General features: G+C 40.6%; 2 protein-coding genes and 1 long non-coding RNA gene across 10 annotated transcripts in view; 2 read left to right on the plus strand and 1 right to left on the minus strand.

Annotated features, from left to right (window-relative positions):
- LOC107217211 (aquaporin AQPcic) overlaps nucleotides 1–11,848 on the plus strand; it is a 39,065-nt gene extending 27,217 nt beyond the window's left edge. For 5 of the 8 annotated variants that reach the window (XM_015654907.2, XM_015654661.2, XM_046737319.1 and 2 more), the window contains 4 exons: nucleotides 7,350–7,537; nucleotides 9,218–9,361; nucleotides 9,813–10,265; nucleotides 10,408–11,848. In XM_015654907.2, the coding sequence (XP_015510393.2) occupies nucleotides 7,350–7,537; nucleotides 9,218–9,361; nucleotides 9,813–10,265; nucleotides 10,408–10,416 (794 nt within the window). In that variant the 3' untranslated portion in view covers nucleotides 10,417–11,848. Of the gene's footprint in view, nucleotides 1–2,459; nucleotides 2,758–3,339; nucleotides 3,922–6,898; nucleotides 7,041–7,349; nucleotides 7,538–9,217; nucleotides 9,362–9,812; nucleotides 10,266–10,407 lie in introns of those variants that run through there. The other 3 variants (XM_015654980.2, XM_015654835.2, XM_046737320.1) reach the window with 3 other exon arrangements.
- LOC124294000 lies at nucleotides 11,355–13,906 on the minus strand. The gene is made up of 2 exons (XR_006903877.1): nucleotides 13,057–13,906; nucleotides 11,355–12,956 (listed from the first exon to the last, which is right to left on the minus strand). It is a non-coding gene; the product is annotated as an uncharacterized LOC124294000 (long non-coding RNA).
- A 2,821-nt stretch (nucleotides 13,907–16,727) lies between these two features.
- The window catches only part of LOC107219520 (alpha-mannosidase 2), an 81,689-nt gene continuing 70,429 nt past the window's right edge, over nucleotides 16,728–27,987 (plus strand). The window contains exon 1 of the mRNA XM_015657801.2: nucleotides 16,728–16,975. The gene's annotated coding sequence lies outside the window, so the exon portion shown is untranslated. The remainder of the gene's footprint in view (nucleotides 16,976–27,987) is intronic.

Raw genomic sequence — 27,987 nt, forward strand, 5'->3', positions numbered from 1 at the left:
ACACCGCGAACGAAGCTATTAGCTGATATGCTCGCACGTTTTAGAATCTTGGTGAAAAAAAAAAAAAGAAACGATAAAAGAAGAAAGAAACTAGAAAACAAATAACGAATAACCGTCAAAGATCGGTTGAGCGTGTGAGTGAATGATGAAGAAAAAGAAAAACGATCAGTCAATTCTCCTATTTTACGTAATATGTTTGTCGAATTCCGAATGAACTAAATTAGCCAGTGACGTTAATTTCTAGAGATTTTTTTCCTGCGTGGTGGCTGAAAAAATGTAAACAAATATTGCAGCCTCGACTTTTGTATAATTCAAGAAACTTCGCGCAAAACGTTTTTGCAAATGGTTTTTTTTTTTATCACTTTATAATTCGTACTCGGTTCCGATTGCGATTTATGCACCTGCGTGTGTACCGAGAATTATATTTTCAACCTTCGAAACCATGAACAGAGTTTAGAGAAAACCAGTTTCACCCAATTATCACCGAGTGCTTGAAGGGACAACAGCAAGTCATGAATTAGTCATGAATTTTCAAAGGTTACGGATAAATCTCGAATCGACGTAACCGTGCAGTCAAGATTTTCATCTTCGAGTCTCTATCGGCATTGGAAAAATATTGTAATCGTGTCGCGCCTGCTTAGAAAAAAGTTACGCAGGCATTGCTAGAACGTTTAATTCGTACTCAATGCAGACTTTCACTTTTTATCACCTTTTCGACACGAATAATGGGCCAGACGTTATACCTTTCGGCACCTTCTTGGCGAATTGGTCAGTTGAAATTCGGGGCTTAGCTTATTTCAAACTGAAGCAACGATCCAAAAGAGTGAGGGAGCTTATCGCGGTGTATTAATATTATTAACTACGCCATATTTTTTTTACACAATTAATCCTGAGGCTACGTTTGTTCGTAGCAACGGTTTACCGATTTTCGAATACAACAACTTTCTATTCAAGTTTATGATAGAAAAATTTAATCACTTAAATCGTCGTTCAGTCAGAATCCAGACAACTCGATTGATGAATTGGTTTATAGAAAACATAGAAATTTCAGTCGAAGCGTATTCGGTTTGTCTCGTAAAATAATATACGACATTGTACAAAACAAACTAAAGTCGTATCGACTAATCCACTTGTACTTGAATAAAAAAATATGTTTGTATAATTCTATTATTCATTGCACATATGAATTCAAGTTTATCAAATTCAAAGGGCTCAGGTTTAAATATCTTTGAAATTGCTTTTCATTATATCATTTTCATTTATACCAAAGATTCAGAAATAATATTAATTTCATAAAACTAGATACCGATTAGTTTTGTTTACAATATGAGTAAAAAGCATCATTATAGTAGTTAAATCCGAGAAAGAATTATTTTTTCCAATTTGTGTTACGGTAAAATGTAAAAATATTTTTTTTCAAGAAATGTTAAACTCTGGTCCAACAGATGAACGTTTGTTTTCACGCAGCTCGCGTTTCTCCTATTCAAACGATGATTGACTTCATCGTATGGATATCAAATTTGAAAAACATAGTAGCTCAATCCTAGGTAAACAATATCCGTTTCCTTAATATACATATCGCTCGAAAATGTGCGTTACATTTAAATTAATGCATAGATCCTGTTGTTCCAAGAAATGCGTAATAGCTTCGAAGTGAAAAAAAATTTCCTCGCTAGGTTTGACGACTTAATATCTTTCTTTGTACGCAGACGTATTTATATAAGCAACACTCAAACAAGGAAGGATCGTGCATTTAGTTATTTCATTTCGATTTAAAGTGACGATGATCGTCACTCGAGTGCGCGGATATAATCCGATCACTTATCGAGCTCATCGAATTAAATTCTTTTCCTTCCGTCGCAATAATTGCGGGGGAATAGGAGGATAAAGAACATCAATTAACTAACAATCCTCGTTTTGAAAATATCATGCATTCGTTGTAAATCTTCAGATTGAGCGTGTTGAATTGTTCAAATGAAATCCAACCGTTCGGTCGAGATCTGAGAATCTAATCTGCCCCGATTATGGCTCTCAAGTGTTCAGATTGCATCTGAAATCGCGGGTCTCGACTAAAGCGTAAACAATAGTGATTTTGAATGAGGTATGGAGGGGGGACGACGGTTCGCCTTGTGAAAATATCGTCTCTGTACATAATAATACGTGCGTATAAAACACGTGGTTCACGTTACAAACGTACGTTCGCACAAATTTGTTACAATGTTGCATAAAGGCTCGGCGGTACAGATATCTAATTTTTGTTTTTTTCGTCGTTTCAAAACCGCGCGCGATTGATAGCGAAAAACTAATTTCTGGTTCACTGTATCGGCGAATGATGCCAGCCTGCTGTAATTCATCGCGTACGAAGTATTGCACAAATCATTTATTATATCTATACATATTGAAAATAAACGTCGGAGGGGAGCTCGGCAGCCGAGGCTTATCGTACGTACGCCGCGGCAGTTATGATAAAAGCATCAACCATTTGCCCATCATCACTCCCGGAGAGACAGAGCATGGCCCTGTTCTCGCGGTAGTCAGTAGGTGGTGCGAACTGGCTGGTATCAGTAGCGAAATAGCGGCAATAACTGCGGGAAAAGTTTCTTTTTTCATACCTCGGACGTCATCCCCCAATCGTCCAGGAAGACTGGAAATTTTTTGGCCGAAAAACGAACGGTACCAAATTACACTTCGTCGTCGTCCGAAGATCGGAGGGTTACAATTTTTAACCGACCATGTCCCGCCGGGGTTCTACCGAAGGTAAATATTTCCTCCTCATCGCCACGCGAAGAGAAAGAATTTGAATTTGTCAAACGCGGTGAAAGAGGAATGTGTTATTTCTTCTTCTTCTTCTTATCCATTGCAACCAAATCAATGTCGTTTGATTCAACATAAGACTGGATCCGTAAAATGATTTTCGAAATCGTATTTACTCGAATCAACGGTATATTTTTTTTGCCACATTGGGTAAATTGAGCATAAAAATTTTTATTCATCCTCTTTTCTTCTTTACTGTGTACGCAGATGCAATTTATTCTCGGCGTCTTCCTGCCACATGTTTTACCTTCCGTCCGGCTATTGCTTTTTTTTTTTTTTTTTTTGACAGACGCACACTTGCGGTGTATGCGTATACAATTAAAACAGTACACCCGTGACGTTTTCGATTATTGCAATTGGTCCCTCGAAATGTAATAGCGAGACTTACGGCCTGTGTTTGCACATAGGCGTTTACCTGCCGAGATGTCTTTTTGTTTTTTTTTTTTCCTTTTTTTACTCAGTTAACCAGAGTTCGTACATATTCGCACCGCATTCCGGCATTCTGCAGGCTGGCCTTTGCCGTGAGAACTCGAAGCGACCGACGACTCGCTACCGGCGTAGTCTAAAGTGGGAACTTTCGGCAAGTAGGTGTTCAAAGCCGAGGTGGTCGATCAGTCAGTCTGCAGTCGTCGGTCAGTAGGAGTGAAATTTTGTTGTCCGTGGGTTCAAAAATAACCGCGCACTGTCCAGTTGGTGAAACTTACCGCGGAATTAGCCCGTGCCCGATTTTCTGGTAAAAGGCTAAGGTCTGTTCTGCCGGGTTTTCGCACGTTTGGTAACCGAGAGAAAAGAGAAAGAAATAATACAAATAAAACGTAGGCATAAACAGTTTTAAAAAATTGGACTTGACTCGACGCCAAGTCGGGGTGAAGAACTTTGAAGAACGGCGCAAGCGCCGGGGAGTTTCGACCTCAACCCTGAACTTGCAGCGGTGGAGAAGAATTGGAAGAAAAATATTCGGATCGGTTCGCCTTTTGAATTTTTCTTAAAAATAAAACGGCATGGCGGAGAATCGGAATGTTCACAACGGGTCTCCTTATCATCGAACAACGTTCGGATCGCTGGAAACACCAGACAGTCAGAGCTTGCTCGAAGAATCCCAATCACGTAGGGTGATGTAATGTGTACTTTTTCGAGCTTAATTAACAACCGCAATCCAGCCTGCACGCTTTGCCGATCCCTTTCTTTCTTTGCTCGTGCCGCTCGCTGATCGATGCAGGTGGACGAGATGATGAAATTGAATTGAGAAAGAGCCCTTCGAACGATAAGGAGAAAAAATATGCTCTACCGTCCCACGATTTCATTTTTAGACTCCGTCACGTAACGAAGCGGCGAATTCGCGGCTTAGGATGGAATGAGAAAAAGTCGCGGCTATTTTTGTCCGAGATTTCACCGCGAGGTATAAAATTAGTCGCTTAATGTTCCGCACGAAGTAACGTATCGCTGATTCGCTCATATCAGGCATCCTCGGGCTAGATTCGCACGATATGCGATAATAACAATCATTACAAGTGCATTTCGAAGACGCGCTCTGCATTCGTAACGACCAATTAGACAATTGGGTGATTTTCTTCGGGGAGAGGCGATAATTCTTCCCGCGTTTCCGTACGGCTAATGGATAGATTCCATTCGTACCTGTAAACACGCGCTGCATTCAGCATGATAATGTAATCGGGATTAACGATGCGTCTAACAATGCGACAACAATGCTGCACAGTCACTTGGTGTCATAACTGAAATGATAAGGCCATTAACGCTGACAGTGCATCTGACACAGGTTTTCGACTCAGGTGAATTGCAAATAATTCATTCATGTTTTGGGTATTATATTAAAATGAATAAATTTTTATTCCATACATCGAATAACGAGCAAAATCTTTGTTTGATACTTGTAAAGTTTGTTTTCGTTTTTTTTTATTTTTACGTCGATAAACAAGCCTCGAAGTATAATCAGCACGTTGAAATAAAAAACAAACCGCATCGATAACGAAACTATTTCTTTCTTCGTTAGTAACGCGGACGTAATCAAAACTTGACATCTATAACCCAGCCTCTGAATGCGTGCTGATCGGTGCGATTTGTGACAAGTTGATATCTGGCCGTCGAATGTTTGAATTTGACAAATACAAGCAATCCCTGTATAAGCTACCCTTCGCCCGAATGATTCACTGTTTTCGAATTCAGCCTGACGGCCAAAAGTCCGCGGGCATCACGTTTGATGTGCGTCCGCCGCGTAACGGCGACGAAAAGAAGATTCCAGTCGAATTCGAATAGCCCTAGCCGTCGTCTCGTTCAGGTATACTTCGCCGGTGATGAAGAGACCAACCAGACGAGCAAGTCCCCCGGTTTACTGTACTTTTCCACGTTCCCCCTCTCCCCTCGCGAGTGGAAGCTGCATCGGCAGTGAAGTGGACCGGGTCCCAAAGGAAGGTGATGTATTGTTGCGAGGCTGCGAGTCTCACGGACATCCGGCAAAGGTTGCAGGTATGCCGACGTTCTCGTAGTGTTCTCTTCCCTACCATTTGTAATGCCCAGGCCAAACAGAGCCGTCAGCTCGACACGCTTCTATTTTATCCCCTCTTTTGCTCTCTTCGTCGCGTGGAAAAGGTCTGGGATAGAGAGGAGTGGAAAAAACCAGCGAGACGTTCACTTGCTTACCTTGTGGGGTACTCCGGAAACTTCGGTTCGGACAATGCCTAATATCCAAGATAACCGGGAGACGCCAGGATACATCTCTCTGTCTCTCTTCTTCCCGGCATTGTACTGAATTAGGCTGGAAAAGATCGTTAATAGCTCTGCGATACGCCGAGGAGATCGTTCCAGGTCAAACGCGGTAACGGTCTTCTTAATTGCCATACCTAATTGCCTAAATGTTATCGCTAATTTTCCGAATACATTTTTCCGGACATGACACCACCGATTTTTATCCAAGAATTCAGATAGTTGTCATTGCCACTTGTGTTTACGCTGTTACAACATGTAGGGAAACGGAGCGTGTATTCTAGTCATGTAACGAATGTAAATTTTTATGTATTCGCGAATGCGGATGCGAATGCGAATATACGTTTTTAAATCTGGCGCCATTTCTCTATGACTAAAAGCTGACGACTGATTTTTAGCGCCGTTTGCATATTATTCCGGAAATTGCCGAGCTGATCCGAACTGATTGTGAGCTGATTGTTTGATTATTTTTAACGACGAATGGATAACGGTAACAAATTAATTTGAGGTTAGAGTGTGATTCAAACTTTTATAATAAAACTTCATCATCAAACCAATGTTTTTTGTCTTATTTAATATTATTTTCACATTATTTATAAGCGAAATATGAGGTATTCGTGACATTCACATTCGCAAAATACTCGCACGATTTTTCTGAATGCGGATGCGAATATTCGTTACATCACCAGTGCGTGCACTTACATGTTGCGGCGATATTAACATTTTTGTTACAGGCGAAAGAACGTCGTTTGAGAATAAGCTTACGATACAAATTATTGTGAACTATATTCGTCACATATGCGTATAAGATCATCAGTTTCGACGTTACTTTGTGCAGTAAGACACAGATGTAACCATTGAAATGTAACGTTTATAACATTGTTTCTATTCAGTTAATTTGTCTTGGCACTTGCAGTATAAACAATTGTAATTTCTGTTTTTAACTTCTACATCTGCACAAGAAGAAACGTATGAATTGAAAACGAGCTAACGATCGGTATGACATTATTGCGATTGTAATATCAAAACGCGATTTGCCGCAGCTGAGGCAGCTGCATCAGATGCGTCAAATGCCAGGTTACATGATGCTGCGTTCATATCGCGAGGTGACTTTTGTTCAAGTATTTCGTCACGCTGCGCATGAAGTTTACATACCTATAGTGTATAATAAGTCAATACATGAACGTCGCAAGCGGATTCGGTTCAAATATCACTGGTCACGTGACCTCTTTTAACTGTATTGCGTCACAAGTTTTGAGTGCTTCTTAACGATCGGTTACACGGTAACTCAAACAAAATCTTACCGGTTTTTGAGTTGACGAATGTTCTTCGGATAACCCTCGCACTGGTACTCAAGACTTGATCGTCAAAAGAATACCGCAAACCCGTAATGAACTTTTCTACATCGCTGTATTTGAATTTAAATGGATTTGAGAAAACAATATGCGCCATGCGTACGACTGACAATGAGTCAACGTTGCGTTTTACATGGAAACGGAATTTTGGTTAGTTCGCAATATCTGACGGCAGGGAACATCTTTTTATCCAAAATTGACCACCGATTACAATTGCTAGAATCGGGGTTTGAGTAGAAATTATCAAAGGCGTTGCACTGCTGCACGTGCGGATGTTTTCAATGGGACAATCAAGCCAACTTTTTGTAGGAAATTTTTTTTATCTAGTCCGAGTTTAACTCGTAACGATTGGCTTGCACGCGAATAAAACGGAACCTACTAATCACAGAAGTACATAAATCTTGCTCAACCAATGGAATAGCTTTGCTAATCCCATGTATTTGTCAATTCTGTTCTCAGGGATCAAGCAGTTGCTGAAGGATGAGGCATCATGGTCGCAAACTCTGGTCGCGGGGCTGGCTGAGTTCTTGGGAACGGCAATCCTCATTTTCGTTGGTTGCATGGGCTGCGTTGGTTCCTTGACGGCTATTCCTAACGCCCTTCAAACTGCCCTGACATTTGGATTTGCTGTCACGTGTGTCATCCAGGTATGGAAATTGTTATGTAATCGTCATTGTATGCTACCAGAGTGACAACTTTGATCGAAGTGTTGGAACAGGAAGTCGTCCTTGTTTTGCTTGTTGCTTAGAAGTAGAAGAATTGAATGATTCGTTAAACATTGCAATTACCACTTCACTATTAGTTTCCGATGATGGTATCATTTTGTCATCATCGTCCGAAGTATCTGTCTGAAGAAAACAGTCGAGAACTAAAGACAGTTAGAGGTAATTTTGCGTGGTTCTTTGAATACTCGGAATTTCAATTTTGCTACATCTTATATATTATGTTCGCGTAGAATGTCTACGAACAACAGGAAAACTTGGCTGTGCTTCGAAGAAAAGAAACTAATATTATTATCATGACTATTTCTTTAACGCCGTAGCGTTAACGCGGTACATAAAAATAATTCTCAAAATAAATAGTAGAAGAGAGAAATAAACAAACAAAAAATAATAATAAGAATCGAAGGACGAAAGAAATAGTTGAGTGAATATCCAACTGAATTACTGTGAGATCATACGGGTCACTTATTTATACTTGAATATGAGAATTGTACGTGTGCGTATACTTATTTTTCAATATTTCTGCACGATCCACTTTCATGTATTGCTTAAAATGCTTACGTGCCGTCGTATGATAAGTTAATCGGGGAAATCGCTGAAATTATTCATGGTTCATCGTCACGGTTGGTTTCGATAAAAATATCGAAAGCTTGTAACTAGTAGCTGGATTTCAATTAATCATTTGATCATTGTTTAATTTCCTTGATAGCGAAGTTGCATCGTTGCATTTCTCAACAAGCTTTTGTTCTTGAACTACCTTCATGAAATATGAAGTGATCCTTAACGGGGTTCAGACTTTGCAAGTTCACAGGGTTATCTCACGCACGCGCTCGCGTAACAACCGAGTCAAGATAATCTCGTTAATAAGGCACGCTTACGAACAGATGTTAATAAAATCATGAAAAGCTATCGCGATTTGTTTACGCAGTTAACGTAGTCAGTAATACCATTGTTTATAGAAACGTATCGCTGACGTGTTGTTTCATGTGTTCAATCTAAGTCGCAGCATTGTACAGAAGTAACTGTAGACTAGAAATTTTATAACAACAGATAATAAAGAATCAATGCTATTTGGGACAGAGTTATTGGATAGAAATTATGCATGGCTTAGGAATGTTCAATAGAAGATAACCGCACTCCGTTTCATGATTTTCGAAAGATGAATGGACAGCACAGAATGAGAACCTGTGTTTGACTTGTGAAGGTAAAGCTTATACCACGGGATGAACTCTGCAACTGTGCATTCGCGCTAACTGTTAGATAAATCATCGAGTCACCGATTCTCAACGTCGATTCTTGAGCGTAAACTTGGATTAATCACGTTTCCGCGTCAGTGTTACACCATTGGTGATACCAAGGTTCTCGAATGAAACACGCATGGCGTCCTGATGAATATAAGTTAATTGATTCGAAGAACCGGGCTAATGGTGGCACTATAAAATGTTGACACCGTGTATTAAACGTTAAGCGTAACTTTTTATCGCGTTCAGCGAACTGCCACCGCTCATTCGGTCATCGCCTTCAAGAGTTCCTTTAATAATGAACAAGTCCTCCAAATTTCAGGATACTCTATAAGCTTCATGATTTTTTTTTTTTATTTGGCAGATCATCGGACACATCAGCGTCGCCCACATTAATCCTGCGGTGACGGTGAGTGCAGTCATACTGGGCCACAAATCTCTTCCCGCAGCTGCGGTCTACATACTAGCACAATTATCGGGTGCTGTAGTCGGATACGGAATGCTGAAGGTTAGTAGAGATCCTCATAAATAAGATGTTCCGAATTCCATATTTCCTTGATCCCAAGACATGCGCCAAGTGGATAGTTTGCATCGTTCTCTTGTTCAAGACAATCATGAAGACTACGTAAGGAGACCGATCTTCATGTAAACAAATAGCTACCTCAAAATAAGGTGGCAGTGAAAAATTTCTACAAATCATATTGCAAGATCATCGATTAGTCGATTTTGGTCATCCCCGCAACCGATGAGACTTCGGTGCAAAAGGATTACCAACGACCCTGGTGGTACTAAAAATAAACCTAACGCGTACGATTACTGTGACAAGTTTTGTCAATTCATCCATTTGAGTTTTTGCTCTTTATTTATAGTCTCCTCTCCATGATCACGATGATCGAACATGCTTCTGATGACGTGGTCTGATGGTTTCTTTCCTAATAATGAACGTGGTCACTTTGCAGGCTATAACCCCTACTGAACTTCTGCACAACGGTGATGATACAAGTGCAAGTTCGTTTTGCGTGACCTTGATCCACACGAAAATATCGGTGATCCAGGGCCTTATAGTGGAGACAGTGACCACCGGAGTCCTGATCCTTCTCTGCTGCGCCTCTTGGGATCCCCGCAACGCGAGGAACAGCGACTCCACTCCAATCAAGTTTGGATTGACTGTCACCACGTTGTCGCTGTCGGGTGGACCTTACACCGGGTGCAGCATGAACCCAGCACGAACGTTCGGTCCTGCTCTTTGGAACAACGCGTGGAACTCTCACTGGGTATACTGGCTGGGACCAATGGCTGGGTCCATTTTGGCCACCCTGGCCTACAAGACTCTGTTCTGGCCACGGAAACCAGCCGATAAAGACATACCAGAGGCTGCAGCGCTTAACTCCGTTGCAACTGAAAAACAGGAGGTGTGTTGAAATTACTTGTATATAATGCTGAAATGTGAAACGTTCTGGTTTTCTTCGATACTGGTGAACTTGGATGAATAATGAATAAATGAGGCGTGCCCCGGGCTATTAACATGTGTGGTATATTCTTTGGTCTTTTCAGGTTAACTGAACCCAGACGGCCGTACAGTTTCTGACGGATCGCGATACGAAGATTAGACCCTTCGTATTGATTGTACTCGTCTGGTAATCTTACGAAACGTCGCTGTTCTGCATTCATATTAAGAGTTTTCGAATGCGGGAATGCAAGAAGAAAGATGGTGAAGGAGGAAGATAAAGAGGAGGACAAGGTTATCGGAGTATATGCTGGTGACTTCGAAGCGTTGAAATCAATACCAATGCTATCAGTGTGATACGTATGCCGTAAGCATTCGTGGATCAGACTAATTACGAATATGGAACGTATGTACATATTTTTGACAAAAATGAAAATATCGCTTGTTCGTATAATGTACAATTCAGAACGATGAAAATTCGCTTTATGATTGTTCTGCAAATCAACCGTGTCGTTCACAAATAGCTCGACAATCGGTCGATGATATATTAAATTGATAATGCGAATGCTCTGTATCTATAAATTGTAAAGTGTAAATTGGATTCGAAATTAAAATTCATTGCTTTATGTTGATGAAGTGAGATGAGGAAAAAGTCGACGGCAATAATTAGTTGTATTTAATGTATAAATTAACCACAAGTATCAAGCTTACTATTATGCTGGATCAACGTGTGTTTTGTCTGTAACTGCGTTATTAGTTTTCTTTTACAATTAGTCTTTTTTTTCTAATCATTCTGTAAATAAAGTAACCAAAGCTGTACATATCTAAATTTACACGTATCAGATACATATATGTATATTTTATTTAAAACAAATGTACTGACATATATTGGTACAGCTGGGTGTTAAACAAGGTAACCAGTATCGTGTGAATCGTGTCGCTCCAATGCTTCTCAATTGTAAATTCTTTTCAAAAGTTGATTCGAGAAATCGATGGTTATTGGTTGTAAAAGTGAAAGGGATTACGTAATATCTTTCTTTTTTTTCCATCATCCCAGTAATCGTATGTAGACCAAGCACATACGTGCTCCACTGTATGTAATTTTATTATTGACAAACTAAAAATTCAAACCACTATACGTACTTCATGTATCGCTATACCTATGTTATTAATATTATTATACCATTATCACGTCCAGGTACTGTTAATTACTGTAATGTTATTATTACTTACTGGTGCAACAGTGATTAGAATTACGTAGCGTAGAAAGATATTATAACTGTTATGATAATTACTATCAATAATACTGTTGGTGTTGGTGTTATTATTATACCATTGTCAATTTTAAATACCAATGCTACAACTATCATAAAGACAACGATTATTATTATAATTTTGAACATTTGTTTAGAATTGAAAAAAAAATTTAGGGGTATTGGATGAACGTTCTGGTACTAGATATTCTCGACGACGGTGCATGAATTTCATAATGTGATGACTGTATAGGTGATTATTATTACAATAAATCGACATTAGTGATACTATTAATATGATTAGTATGTACTGCAACAAACGGTGTCTTATTCCCGAAAGTGTGAAACGAAAGGTACGATTTTGAAATATGTCGTGATAAGTAGAAGGAGTGTTTGACAATGAGAGCAGGAGTCGACTGACGATGGCATTCGATAATCGGTGGGTGAAATTTCTCACCCGCTGTTTGGTCCTAGTTCCTGACAGTCAATTCACTCGCTCAGCACTTGCATTGCATTCGAATCATACCCGGTTATGCAATTCGAAGTTCTTCTACAAGATATCGAGACACATTATATTATATATATTTAACCTAAGCCTATGCTCATAGGGAAATTTTATACTTTAATGTAGAATTGGCATAAGTATAATATTGCACGGTTAACAGATAACCCGAGACGAAATTTTAGACCTCATTAGGACCTCAAGAATATTTACGGAAAATTCCGAGTAAAAAATATTTCAATTGAACCTTAAAATTGTGCTAATCCTAAGGCCTGGTGCCCATGTCAGGGGCTTTAGTGAGATCCAAATTGGTTCTTATTCGATCCTCGTAAGTCGCAGTTGCAATATTCCTGGTTTAGATCTCTAAAAATAATGCTTGAGTTTTATTTTCTTGAGTTCCGCAGATTCGAGGTTCTATTGAAGTGTCATAGTGAGCTGTGATGATCTGAAAAACGTTAATGAGATACAAATTCGAATCAAATCCGAGTTGTGAAGCAATAGAGTGTTAAGAGGCTTAACAGGGTTATAAAATTTCGACTCGGGAACCTAGAATGGTTCTAGAACGAGATACGTGATTTTAATATTAAGATTTTGTCAAGGTTAGGAAACAAATAAAAAACAATGTCCGACTATGTGATACGAAAATATAATTGAAACAATAATTCATGCATACCAGTATAATAGTGATTTTGAATCCCTCTTCAGCAATATGATGAGTTGACTACTTTCCGATTTTAGATCGAATCTGCGCTCTGTAAATCGTGAAAGCGCTGTTTTGATGATTGCTTTTTTCGCTGCATCTATGTCTGCTGTATTTATAGTATCAGTGTTGCTGACAACCGCGGATCATTTCCTGTTCCACAAAAATTACGTGTTCCACGAAAACTCCGTAGGTACCCATCTGTAGCATTGAGTAAGATTATAATTATTGTTACCCATACCTTAACCCTGGTACTGTCATGTGAATTTTAAGCGTTTAACGCAATTGAATGGATCATTACTCGAGAGTGCTCTGATGTTCACTGGCGAAATCCTCGAAACTCCCATTCTCGTCTTCATCGGCTGCATAAGCTGATTTGGCGCGCTGTCAAGCACACCCTCCGTATGCAAGTTTCCATTATCTTCAGTTTTTCCATGGTCGTTGCTCTTACAGTTTGGAGTTTTCGATTTTTTTTACCATCATTTATGCCTTTCTTCTTACTTGTTCACTGCAATGGAATGTATAAAATGCAGAATTGTCACGTTTTGGATAATTTGGCGAGAAAAATCGGACGGTGTTGTTTCGATGTTTGCAGTTCTATGAGCACATCAGTGGTCGTCATGTTAATCCATCAGTGACGATAGCTGCTGTGGTATTTGGCAAAACGACTATTTCCACAATGGGTATTTTCATACCAGGACACAGCATCGGATGTATTCTTGGCTATGGATTGTTGAGAGTGAGTACGATTCCCAATACTGTACAATATAGTGCAAGCTTTGAATCACCTCAGCAATCTTAAAAACAAGCTAATATTTTTCGTCGAATTACAATAGAGATGACTCGTTAAAAGAAACGCTTCTTTCGGAAACTCGAAGCTAGTGACACCCTACGGTTTCCGTCACGACAGGAGTCACCTCGCAACGCCCAAAACCTTGTGCGTTAGTCTGGTTGACAAGAACATATAAACCACCCAGGCTTTGGTTGTCTGATTGTAAGTCCGCCACTTGGATCTTAATACTCGTCTGCGACACTGTCTGAAATCGACGAGGTGAGTTCTGGGCTGGAAACATTTCCATCAAGTTTGATATAATTGTTTGGTTGCTGGTCCGGCCATGGTAATTGGACCTTGTTCCAGATGCAGTATGAATTCTGACGATCTCTGGAACCCACGTTATGGATCAACGGTTAGAAAGACCATTGCGTCTCTTGGGTCAGACATACCATTAGGTCGACTTTGAGTGCTGTGAATTATTTTTTGTACTTAACGTTCATGAAGCCGGATGGCGACGAAGCCCATGCTAACGAAGCCTCCGAATTTGACTAACAATAAGTAGCTGGAAGTGATGCGGTTTGGAGACGAATAAAGGTGACTTCCATTACTGAGCGTTGCTTGAATCATTATTTTTTATTGAAATTCCTTGGAAAACATTTGATCTTCACAGAAGTCGATCGATAAATAGAGTGTGTTCCTGATCGGCGTTTCTACTAACTGGGCGGATAAGGAACGAGATTCGATATCGCTCATAACCCTGGGGGTATATCATTATTTTAATAAACGTCTACCCCTCGGGCGGCAATATCGGGTAATATTCGGTAATATTCGAGGGATGGGGGTACGAACGAATTCTCCTCTAGCCTCCAATATATATGGATTGGATCGATGATTGACTGTGCTTTTTCGAACAGGGTTTGGTTATTGACAGGGCTTTCATAACCATATCAGCTTTCCGAATACAAGCCCTTGTGCCTCTCAGGGTCCTCAGCTCCCCTCCTCTCGTTCAGGAAAATTATGATTGAAGATCTTGCTGGAAGCTCTGCAGCGCTGTTTGACAGTCAAACCTCACCTTTTTCCACCTGGTAGAGCGATACATTCCATTTTCAGTTTCATCAACACAAGTACCGCGTAATTATTCTTTCTCCTGTTTGTTTCTGTTTCCAATTTTGTGTTCCAAGTTCAGATGCTTCACGTACGAAAGAGTGTGGGAAACGCGATGCAGCATGCATTACTAATATATAAACGTGAATTAAATATAAGTCAACGTTCTCGGCGCGGCTTCAGCGAAAATGAATCGCGTCATTTTTCCTTTTAATAAAAACGTCAACGATACCAAAGAGGTCACCTTATTCCTGCAATATTTATGCGCTTTTCTTAATAAGTCAATTTTTAGTCTGATTTTACTACTCTCTCTCTCTTCATACATCCGCTAATATATTGCACTTTAAACCACGTCTGTTGTGCAGTAGTTTCTCACTCTTCTGACAATTGCTTAAAGCTTACTAAGATGGGTATGAAGCGGCAAGGCTAGAAAGTTTTGCAATTTGTTGTTAATTCAGTTGGTTTTTTATCTAAGGGGATTTTGGAAAATGGGTACCTATATGTTCATCCCAGCTTATAAGCTGTGGTTTGAACGTAACTCTACAAAGCATAGAGCCGAGCCGTAGTATGAGGGTGAATTTAGTAACGTTAGCGTGACAAAACATTGGGGGGAAAATTCACTATTATGCAATTTTGTAGTGACTTCGAAGTGTTATGTTTTTTTAGTGACTTTGAAGAGTTTTGAATATACCAATTACTTTTGTGTCATTATAATAAGCTGCATCTAAAAGATTCCTATAATTACGAAATAACGGGTTTTCCGAAATACAAATCATTACAATAACGTTATCAACTTCAGCCCCACGGTATTCCAAGAATTAACCAGGCGACTGTTTAAGGAAAAGTTTAATGTTAAATGTATGTTAGGTAGTACAAAATCCAATCAAGAAATATTCGGCCGACTTCGCTCTCCCCTGTAATTAAATATAGGATTCCTCGGTATGGATGAACAATTGATTTTACTCAAAGTTAGTCCTGTGTCACTGTAAACAAGTGGCATAGTTCTGTACAGAAACTTGGCCATGCAGTGCGAAGAGGAACCCATTCGAGGAATTCACGAACTGTCGGCATTACGCCCCCATAGTAACAAACATAATTCTATAGAATGATTTCCACAAGATTTCTAGTCCAAGAACTTGTATCTTGATGTTGGCTTGACGATAAAATTCATAGCAGTGATAATATCTCGTAATGTTTTTCCTTCCACCAAGGTAAAAATTTTCGGCATTGCGAGAACATCCCGTTAGATGAGTACCGCAGTTATTGTGTCTGGGGTATAACTTATGACGGTAATTTCTTCGCGACGATGTGTGAAAAAATTATCGTGGTAAGGTAGAGAACGTGATTTCGTAACTGGCAGAGCCCGTCCATTAGCGCCTCTTTGGTCAGCCCGTAGTACTAAGCGACTTGAACTGCTCGATGGTAAGAGGAAGGATCTTTTGTCGGTGATTGACCCGGATGGTCCAATATATCAACCCCCACTCGACGACCACTCACTTTCATCAGCCGTTTAAAACCCAGCGAAATCCTCATTACAATCGATAACACGTGCCGCATTAAACTCGAACCTACGACAATGACTAGTTCAAGGCATACCAGCTCACACCTTTCAACGATTCGACTCGCATCGAACGCGCAGCCTATAGGCAGGACTCCGAAATCAACCGATTCACATGCGGTACATTCACTATCCGTGAGATGTGGGTCGAATTTAGCGATGCGTCCGGTGTAACTATCGCTGACAACGAGCGGCCAAGTCATTCAGCGGCAACGACTTCCCGGCAGGAGTGTGAAGAAGACGCGAGGCGAGTGATCCGGGTCAACTCGACGCCGGAAATGGGTCGCGACCCGAGCAATGGGTGTAAACAAGCAGCTTAGCTCGTTTCTTCGGAAGCCGAACCCGGCAGGCGCCAGGCGTCCGACGCTTTCCTGTCAGACTCGAGATCCTCGTCGACTCGTCGGATGCGCAGAATCGTTGGAAAATCACGGAGCTCTTCTCTCCGGTCTTCCTCCACTCGGCGTCCCTCCCTCCTCGACGTTTCCGTTGGTTCGGGCAGTTCGGGCTTGGCGGGATCTCGTACGAAGCAGGGAGTTTCGACAGAGGGAACGGCGGACACGGTCGGTAGTTGGTTCGTTCCGCGTGGGGAGGTCGGCTCGTATCGGCTCGTGCTGCGAAACTGGGTGCGTTAGTGTGAGTCCGTTGGCCGTGGTGGTTCGACAAGATCATCGGTAGCAGTCAGTGCGCAAGGCGGGAGGTTGCGGTTGACGGGTCACCGGCGACTCTTGTCAGAGAAAAATCAGCGCATCCTATACTATCGCCAGTATCATCATCCCCGGACAGGTGGGTAGACATCTTTTAACTTTCGCCGTTGCGTACCGGCGCTTTGCCGCGAGATGTCGGCCACGTTAACTCCACCGTGTTTCACCCCTAGCTCCGTTCGAAACGGGGTGGGTTTGTTGTTGTTCCACTTCAACCTAGCCGTACCCTGTCCTTGAAATAGTCGGGCTCGTCCCAGAGCTCACGATCAACGAATGCCGTAGAAATGTTGTTGCAGAAATTACGCGGCTTTGATGTATAATCAGTTTTTCAGCTGTCAGAGAGCTATCTCGTTGTCGAAATTTGTCGGTTGATATCCTTCGTGAAATAACCATCGGTACGAACCCACGCGAGGTAATATGACTTCGGCAGGCAACACCTCGCCAAATTTTAATCAGCTGTCAAGAATTCTTAACGCATTTCTCTCAGGCTATGGGAACAATTTTCCTTACTTAAGGTTTGCCGAGACGTAATAAAAAGATGATCGGTATACGCATGGAAAATTTTGTACATCACGATACTGGTCTCAGGAATGACACTGATTAGGGAACCAATGAGAAATGTGGCACTTAAGAATAGTTAGCGTGGAAATTTTATTCTCGTCTACTGTTATTCCAACACTTACCTCTTGTCCACGATTGCCAACGAGGTTGTGGTTAGTAACGTTATCATTGGAAAAAACATCGCTATCATCTTACTTCGACGATGATTTTGATGGAACTAAGATTGCAAAATATGATTATGTTTTGTTCTATTACGTATTACTGAATTTCAAACGTTTCCAAAATCGTGAAATAACGGTTTTTTCTCAGCATGAATATTTGCGGCAACGTTACTAACTTCAACGCGACGATTATCGGCGTGGTGGGGAGCGAACTGACACTGTTGTTTCTACGGTTGGACTTTCGATCGTAAAAACCGTGTGATCCACGAAAAGTCTAGGCGTCTTTGTTACGTTGGACGTTAGTTCCATCTCGCATTTTTGTTGCTGTTGGAATCGTTCAGGTCCGTAAAACTACGTAGCTTTTTCATTTGAGATCTGGTTTGTTTGGAATGCTGTGGTGGAACAGAAATTTTTGATTACCTCCTCTAACAGCCTCCGCACCTTGGACACTGATGCATATTCAACGAATCTAACAGTCCCAACTTATCGTATTGTACGTGAAACATTCCTGCGGTATGAACATTGACGTTTTTCAGTCATTTCGGTAATATTTATCTCACCGAATCCGGGAGAACGAAAGAATTCGAGAAGGATAATTGAATTAAAAGCAAACGAGAAGATCAAACAAGACAAGATTAATTATTTTCTGTAATCAGACGTGAACGAGCCGTGCTCGATCCATTTTCCGCAAGCTGTATACCCTTTCTCATGTTCCGCAATCAAGGATGCTCCTAATCTAGGTACCTGCCTTGCGTCGAGAAGTATAAATTAATATTTCACTACTGCCGTGAGCACTGCTCAATTCCAGAGTGCTCCCGACTATATTCTCGGTTGCTGGAAAAGTTTATCGAGAAAGAAAAGAGCCGAAAGTTCAGGGGTTCGAGTTCTTTTCGTAAATTTTAGTGAGCAGTTTTCCCACGGGAACAGGAACACGATCTTAAGCAAATAATTAGTATTCAGCCCAGGTCCGCAAGTCGCGTTATAATTTTCTTCTCAACTCTATCGCGTATTCTCTTCAGGGCACGAGGATAATAATTAGGAGCTTGTTCTCGAGAACTTATTTGACCTTCAAATTAGCAATTTTTTTACTCATAAAAAGTTACGCAAACGGTATCACGTATCGCATCGCCGATGATCGTCAACGCCCGCCTAGAAAACTCGCATCTATGTTTGGGAACAGCTAAGGCATAATCCACTTCGTCGTTAAGGGGTAACACCACTGTAAAAACCTAAAAAATTATTAACTTAACAAGATAATAATATTTGAGGAAGATATGAATATTTGCGGATAATAATTTTCTGTATTTTACCTAAATACATGCCTAACGAATTCCTTAAATATTATTATGTTATTACCTTTTCTTCCATCCAAAAACAAGTGATCAAAAAAGCGCTGTTTCTTTTGCTTTTACAGCGGTGTTACTCCTTAAGGCATCCCCTGCTCTAAAATGGAGTAGAACAGAAAATTCCGTCGCATGTGCGAAACAATTTTCCGGACAACGATAGTCGAAGCTTGTTTTTTGTTTATTTGACGAGGCAATCGAAGCTGAATCTTGAGTCATCGTGGCGTGTCGATTGTCACGGTTCACATTGCGCAACCGGAAGGTGCGGCTGTAATTTACTGTAAATATAGGTGTATTTGTAATTTCAGTTCGCTAACGTTAGTGCCAGGAGTAAAATACACGTTCGCTCACGCTGCAATTAAGTGTGTTTCGTGAATTTCCAGGGTCTTTTTTCTGCACGGATGCAGGACGTAATATAAACTGCACCGCTGCAGTGATTTTCCCGCAGGTAATTCGATCCGCACCTGCAGTTGCACTTGCACCATGTGCATTCGACCTTGCAGGGCAAATATCTTCAGATAGTTATTATATGCGCGTATCCGCGGCTTCAGCAACAGTTGTGTATATAGCATCTCAAGTGAGTTCGCGGTGCTCGGAAAACTTTACCATTTGAGTCACACATTATTTTACCGAGTCAACTTTTATAGCAAGATAGTATTCGGTGGTTTTTGGGATCACTGATTACGGGTCTGTGATCAGATTCAAGAAATTCAAGATGGCGGATCCAATATGGCAGTCGAAAATTTCAAATTTGATCTAATCTGGTCGAAAAACTCTATGCAGTGTTTTTTGGGGTCGCTGATTACGAATCTGAAATCATATTATGAAAGTTCAAGATGGTAGATTCAATGTGGTGGGCGAAAATTTTAAATTTCATCGAATATGGTCGAAAAACTCTATGCAGGGGTTTCGGGATCGCTGATTGCATTCGCCATATCGAATTTTCAAAATCTGATTTCAGATTCGTAACGCACAACCCCAAAAACTCTTGGACTGAGTTTCTTCTCCGGATTCGACCAAATTTAAAATTTTCATCCGCCATATTGGATCCGCCATCTTGAATTTTTAAAAGCCGATCTCAGATTTGCAATCGGTGACTCCAAAAGACGTATGTTTTACGTAAAACATGTATACGTGTAGAGGGGTAACTTTCTCGGAAATGGATCATGGCTTCAATTTTCACGATTTCCTTCAACCAATTTGTTTCTAACAATAATAATTTACATCATATCGCAATAATTACTCTCGAATATTGAAAACCTATTGATATACCATCGGAAATAGCAAAAAACCGCAAAGAAATAGGTTGAAAAGTTCTCTAAATATACAAAAAATGGATATAAAATAAATGGAAAGAATACTTACCACTACAGGGATCAGAGGATTAATAATTCTCTGAAGTTAATATTGTTAGTTTATATAATATTACGTAGACTTATCGAAGAAGCAATCGGAACTGGGTCACTCGATTTTTAACGAAGCATTCCGACTCCGTGCTTTCTAATTATCTGAAAGTGCGGTAACCGCTTGAACGGGGCATATATTACACCCTTGTTCGCAATGTAACGTATGATATTTACGCCTTCTTGCCCCGTGAGGATTTCTCAATATTTCTTCAACGATTTCGTGCTAGATTCAGCGGAAACTTCCAGTATCACACTATCAGCTTGACTGTGCTGTAAATTCCACGGTGCTGCAGATACGGTGAATAATTAATGATTTTTCTAGTCCCGCGCAGAAATTTCCAACGATTCATTTCAGGTTTTTCATACATGCATAATACATACGTAACCGCGGGTACTTTCATCCGATATTGGAGTTCGTGCACATTGCTTGGCATATTGCTTTTCGAACCTACACGTTTTCGCGCGTATATTACTCATACACATTTCGTTTTTCTTTCTCCATTTTTCGCCCCTTCTGCCTACATCGTGGAGTATCCAGTTTCATTCAACCGAGAGTTGAATTAGCAACGCATCTTTTATACACTTTAATACTTTGAGAGCCTCGTTAGCTCTCTAATTGGTAATATCGTCCATGGATGTCTGCAGTGAAATTTGTTATATTGATGGCTGCTTAAGCGGCGTCTGTCGACGCGCATAATTGCCTGGTGATAACTTAGCTAATTAGCCAGAGTACGGGACTTTGTCCAAAAAAGTCTCGTATGGGCAATTGCCTACAAGTTTATACGCGTGTTATACTCGTGGAAATACGGCACGAGTACAAACCGGCGACGCATACCAATTAACTTCTGCCTACTGCTGAGAAAGAGTCCCGCACCGCAAACCCTGATAGATAGACATCTACTGTGTGTTTATCACAACGCGACGTATAATACGGCTGGATACTCCATTTAATTTAGCCTTACACGATCGTGGTAGATTCAGTGATTGATTAGCTTTTATATGCCAAGCCTTTGGCAAAAAAAAAAATAAAATAAAATAAAATAAAAATATGTAGGAAAAATAATACGAAAACGAACAAATTGACACGACGGTGCCGTAGAGTAGAAAAGTTTGGCAGAATTAGTATCGCATGCATCATAAACCAATTAGAACCTAACAAATATTACCGTGACGAAATTTTATCGCATTGGAATTGAAAAATCTAGCCAAGAGCTCGAATTGATTCACAAGTTTTACAGACTATGTCGAATTTTCGAGTCGATCGGATAAAAATTGACCGCGGGATCCGCGCCACCGGATTGAAAACGCGGTCGTTCGCTACTTGTGTGTCCCATGCCGCCATTTTGATATTAATTTCAACGAAAAAAGGTAAAAATGTTCCTGAAACTATAAATAATAAAGCTCTCAAACTAAAATTGCTCCAAGTGTTCGGCATGTGGGTGATTGGACAAATGAGCGTAGAGACGACGCTTAAAAGCTTTGAGAAGTTTCACGTGTACAGAGATATTTTCACCTAACTCTTAATTGTATTTAAATGTCTCCTTTGCCTTGTGCCTTCTTCACCTTTCTGATTTCTTATTCGATTTACTTTATTCGCCGAGTTAATTTTCACCTCTCAAAGTGCAGTTCGAACGGCTGGGGGCTAATTTCAGATTCAGTCGGGATACTTCTGGCAAGTGCGTGTTAGAATGCGCGGCAATGCATTACGCATAATCATTACCCCTGATTTTGAAACCTCTAGTTAATTAATTCTGTCCTTTCACGAATTACCGACTCTTCCGAATAAATCTTAATATTGCAAACCCATCTTTTGAAGAAGCATAATATTATTATGCAACGAACAAAGGCAGAGAGGGACAGAGAACGTTGGTCGACACGAGGATGAACGTTAGCAACGTTACGAACAATTGATAATTCGCACCTTTATGACTTTCCGAAATTTAGTAAATCCATTAATAACAAAATTACCGAAAGTCATCCTAAAATTGCCCAATAATGATTTTTTTTCTCCTGACGTTAATAACTCCAGTCTCATTACTTTACAATTCCGTAATAACGTAACGGAAAGGGGAGAGTTATTTTTTCTCCCCTTCACGAAGCTTCAAAACGCAGCTTATTGTCACATCGGGTATCCGCGTCAGGATTACGGATACCTTGTGCCCCGAGTAGTCCTGGATCAGCATCTCGCGCGGGGGAGAAGATAATCGCGGAGAGCAATTTGGCAGAAAAACGGCCCATGATTGGACATGAATACCGTCATTAAACATTTAGTCGTACTTGTACTTCGGGGGTATACGTATTACCTCCAGGTATACGCGAGAGACATCTGCGCTCGAAAAAGCTCGGGGGACCCCCTCGTATACCTGCACGCACACGCTTTGTATGTACGTACAGGGGCTCGGACAGAATACCTGCCTACACCTCGTTCTGCGGTTCTCGTGATATATTGCGCTTTTTACTTCTCACTCTTTTGGCGATCAGTTGCGTACTGCAACATTCTTGCAGCGACGCGACGCGACGACGACGACGACGACTACATGCACAGGTCTGCATACATCGCAGAAGTCGGAGGTATTTTCCTTACCCCAATGATGTCGGTATGTCCATGATACACGAGGTGTCCGTGAAATAACTACGCTCCTCGAAGTACTGACAAGTCGAACATAAACGAAAGCTTTACTCTCGAAATCGATGCAGCGATACACGATTAGACGAAAAATGTTCCAGCAGTTCCACTAAAATTTTTGGCTTTATTTAACCAGTTTTTAATATAATTACAATAACTTGTTTCTTATTTACTTACAGAGATTTAACAAATAACTCAAACACAAAGTGGATCTGCTGGGACATTATGTATAGTTAAATTTTTTTTAAGAGTTCATGAGATTATAATGTACGGACCTCGTTACCAGCCATATTACTTTGTGGAATTTGTTTTTCTTCCAAAACATGTTTTCTTTACGGTGAATTATTTAGATTCCTCTAATCAGCCGAAACGAGAAGCAGGTACATAACCCTTGTTTCGGTTCCGCCTGCTTATTCACCCTCCGGGGCTTAAAACCCTCGGCCGATTTTCAGAACGAAAAATTTGACTTCTCTCGAATCCGCATATCATGAACGTGAAAATCGGTCATTTGAAATATTAATATACCCACTGGGAAAAAGAAAAGTTGTACACGAAAAAGAATCTTGAGGCGTACAGCTTATATAGCTTCATATTTATGCGATGTACACGAAAAATATTGGGCGTGGTCTTTCTTTCTTGAAATACTACCCCGGTAAAAAAAAAAAAGACAAACATAATCAAAGGATTTATGTGCGAAAATAGTATAGATTAACCAAAAATTCTTCCGTAGTGTTTTTGTATATATTTGCTGAGAATTCAGAGTGAGCCATTTCAATAATAATGTAAAAACTTTTTTTTAATGCAAATCGAATTTTTGGAACATCCATAACACTGATCCTGTATCTTGAATCCTTCAAATTCACCCTTAAAATGGAAATCAGTTGACCAAAAAAATCGGCTGCCCCATGGTTGATAGTTTGAAACTGGCCGCCCTGTATGAGACTAATTTATAAAACACGTATATGCACGAAGCGCACAAGTATGCAGACAGACTTACAAGCACGTACATTCGCCCGCAGAAGAGACGAAATCAGTCGCGGGTCGGGAGCATCGGATGCAGAGAAAGGGCCAGGTTTCGATGCGGTCGAATAGCATGTGACAGATGGTTCCCTTTATAGCCAGACGCGTAAGAAGTCCTCGAATCGTGAGGAGCGGAGCGGGACTGGATTTGGAAGCTGGTGGGGCGCAATTAGTATGTGCGGGACAAGATATTCCCAATAAACGGATCAGTCAGGCAAGCTCTGCAGATCCGTGGAGTATTGAAGGAAGACGAGACTTTGATTTAGATGGAAAGAGATGAAGAGTATTGTTTCAGTAAGTTCCTTCATTTGGAACCAATGGCATGCTTTGAAGGTTCGTGAAGAGTGTTCCATTGCATTGGCTAAATAATATTTGTGAAAATGATGATCCATTGTTATGAGAATTTGATCGAATTCCTCTTGAATTGCATCGAGTCCTTCCACCCTCAGTTTCATGGTTTTATGCAAGCCTGCAGAACAATTGGAAGAAGTTGAGTCCAATAACATATGTCGTCGTAGAACATTACAGAGAAGCAGATCTTCTGCAGTTTTACTCGCTAAGCGTGATTGGTTTTTCGCTACATATTCCGAGCGTAGGACTTCGAAGAAAGATTTGATTGATTTTGTTGATCGAGAAGCAAAAAGAGTTCTCGTAGAATGTTGAATATTAAAAATCGAGTGCAGTCGACCGGATCCCGGATTCTCTGGTTTTCCAACAGCGGGATCCATGAATGCATTTTCTAGCGCCCTGTCCTCAATATCGGCGTTGAAATTTCCTAAACCGATTCGGTCCCAGCCTAAATGTCAAAAACAGTATGAATTTGGCGCGCCAAAGGGGATTTGGAAAAGCGTACAGCGTCAGAAGCCTTGAAAACGGATGATGAAGGCTCGGTAAACGCCGATATTATCGAGACATTGCCTAGCAACGAAATCCGATAGCCGCGTTCCGGGATCGATAGATGTGTCGCTGTAAACCCCATTTAACGTTGGCACATCTCGCGTGGCGCCAATTCCATCCTCACCAACATTCCCAGTGTCGCCATTGCAGACTTTGCACGCGCGTACAAAAGCCAACCGCGATTTTACTGACGTTGCATTACATGTGCCTGCAGGATCCATCTATCGGTACAAAACGTTCGCCATGCTTTTCGCGCCGGGTCGGTTTCCATTTACTGAGTTGGCAATATCGAAGAGGATATCTCGACACTAGCCATGATGTCATAGGATTGCCAACATCACGCGGTTGAAAGTTATCTTCATAGACTCGTTTTGCCCGAATTACAAAATCAAGCTTCATGCCGGAAGTGACAGGGTTGTTACCGTCCAGGATTTAACCCTAGAACACATGTATCACTTTATCTACCTTTTAACTCATGAGTGGGGTGGATAGTGACCCCACACCTTTTTGTTAAAAGCGATAATGAGACTCGTTAGTACATAAATCTTTTCGGTTTTTTAAACGAGTGGTGGAGAGAAAGTATAATTTTATTTAAGTTTCGTTTGTGAAAAATTTAATCAACTACCAAAAAGTGCTAAAAAACGGTAAAAACGCCATTTTTCGAACAAAATCTCATATCTTTTTTTGTAATGAACCGTTTTCCAAATTTATGTCGGTATTTGAAAATAAGAAGAATACGGAATACGAAAAGAGTCAATAAAAATTCAACAAAAAAAGTGTTTGTAAGAGGTTTGCGTATATTGTCAAGTTCTGATATTTGTACCGTTCGGTATAGATAAAAATAAAAAATATGTAAAACAAGAACTTGTAAAATATGAAAACGGGGCCATATCAGCACAACATCCTCACCGTTGATCCTGAGTTACGCAGAAAGTGATTGATATTGAAAAATAATTGAAAAATCATTGAAAATTGAATATCTCGCGAAGGAGATCAACTAAGATTTTACGGTTTGCGTTTTTTTCATTTGTGAACAGGCTGAAAACTTCCCGCGCGCACAATTGTCGGATGCATGTTTGCTCGACCATGTTCAGCTTGAAGCCCGCCGTCAGTGGTGTTATTAGCGACCACAGCTGTTTTTTTTCCAATCATTCTGCGGAACGGCCGGCAAGCAACTGATGCTACCGTTGGCTCAGACTCACTGCCAGATAGTAAAAATTAATTATAGCCATGGTCATCACCGGGTAATGTAAATTTTTAGCTCAGGAGCGCAGTTCGAAGATCAGACCGGGGTCGTTTATGACCCCTGAAACGTGTTCCAGGGTTTAAGGCGTATCAGGTACACGCATGCGAAACGTCGTGATTTGCGAATTGGGCATCAAGCATGGCGGTCATCGGCAAAATGGTTGCAAAATACTCTGTAAGTGTAAGAATCACGAGATAAGATGATTCTTAAAATCCTTCCGCTCAAATCTCAGAGCCGTTAGAGTGGATGTTGCAGAGCTCGTCACGAATCGTGACAAAGCTTTCTCGCGTCCGTCATCGGGGTCTTCCGTGGATGCGTGGAGTGCCAAGCCAGTCGAAAGAGGCCCCGAGCCGACTGACTCTTGGACGATATTTCCACGCGTCGTTTCTCCCGCACACAGTGTTTCTGAATCGAGCCTTATTTTCACCGCAGGGCATTGTCTCCCTTGCGTGCGCACGTGCTGCTTATTATACCTGCCTACCCGACGACCGTCTTGCATGGGTAACCGTGCAATTAATTATGCCATTCTTCTACATGTCTCTTTGTAACGTATACTCTCGGATGGTGTACCGCGGTACATGCTCACGTATAATATGATTTACCGTGTGTACACCTAATCAAATTCATATCGCTACGAGTGTTTGGCTGGTAACACAGGTTAACAAAAAAAAAGAAATGTTTTTTTTTTTTTTTATTGAGTTTCTATTGGGATAAATAAATTTTTATTCTATGCATCGAATGATAACCGATAACCTTTATTTATCACTTATGAAGCTTGTTTTTGTCTTTTTTTACGTTGACAAATAAGTCGTGAAGCTTTTCGTTGATAGTTAAAACCGCCGCTTGTCCGGAAGAAAAAGGAGAACGTTTTCACCAAGATGTGATGAACTTGATCGATATCAACGTTATCAGGGGCGGTATAGAGAGATGACGGTGGAAGATCATGTTTGGGGTTGGGAGAAGTACGAAAAACATTCAATTTTAAACTTTGTTTACCAATTCTTTTACATTTGTAGTTTAATATTGATTATTATTTTTGAGCAAATGTGATTTAAATGCAAACTTGAAGTTGGTTTAATTGTTATTTAAAATAAATGTTCGAGAAAATACATAATTTTTCTTAAAATCCAACATATCGTTCCGGTTTCTACGAAAACAAACTTTATCTAATAGAACTATTTTTTCATTTATTAGTTATCCAGAGGAAATCTAAACTTGACATCTGGAACCCGGACTCTAATGTTCGAGATGACCGGTGTAATCGCACGAAATGTCTTGCACCAGGGTTAGCAACAACCAAGCCATTCCACAAGCTAGCAAACCGACGCTCATCTCGAAATATAAACAAGAAATGAAAGCTCGTTGCTCGGTGATGATACAGCAAGGTTCGAATAAAAAAGATGATCCATGCGAGCAGCTAGACGATCAATACTCGTTTGTTCAACTCACAATCAGTCGCCTATCGCGTTTTGAAGTTATGGATCGCGTTGCCGGTTGGTTGATCGATTTCGGACTGCCCGCTCAGTCCGATAGCCGACCATTTGTATTCGTTCATTGAAGTAACAGAAATTTGACGTTTTTGAAAGTCAAAATTCTTCGAAGAATTCATTTTTCCTTGCAGTGAAGTTCATTGAAACTGCGAATATAAGGATTCTCGAAGTCGCTGATTTCAAAACTGGTAAGATCTGAGAAATGTTCAAAATTCAAAATGGCGTATCTAATATGAGCGAATCGGATCAAATTTTATATTTTGAGTCCGCTATATTGGATCCGCTGTTTTGAAGTTTTGAAACTTTAAGGTCGAGGTCGTTTTTAGCAACCCCAAAGACCCATG

This window comes from Neodiprion lecontei, chromosome 4, assembly GCF_021901455.1.
Source record: "Neodiprion lecontei isolate iyNeoLeco1 chromosome 4, iyNeoLeco1.1, whole genome shotgun sequence".
Classification (NCBI taxonomy): Eukaryota; Metazoa; Arthropoda; class Insecta; order Hymenoptera; family Diprionidae; genus Neodiprion; species Neodiprion lecontei.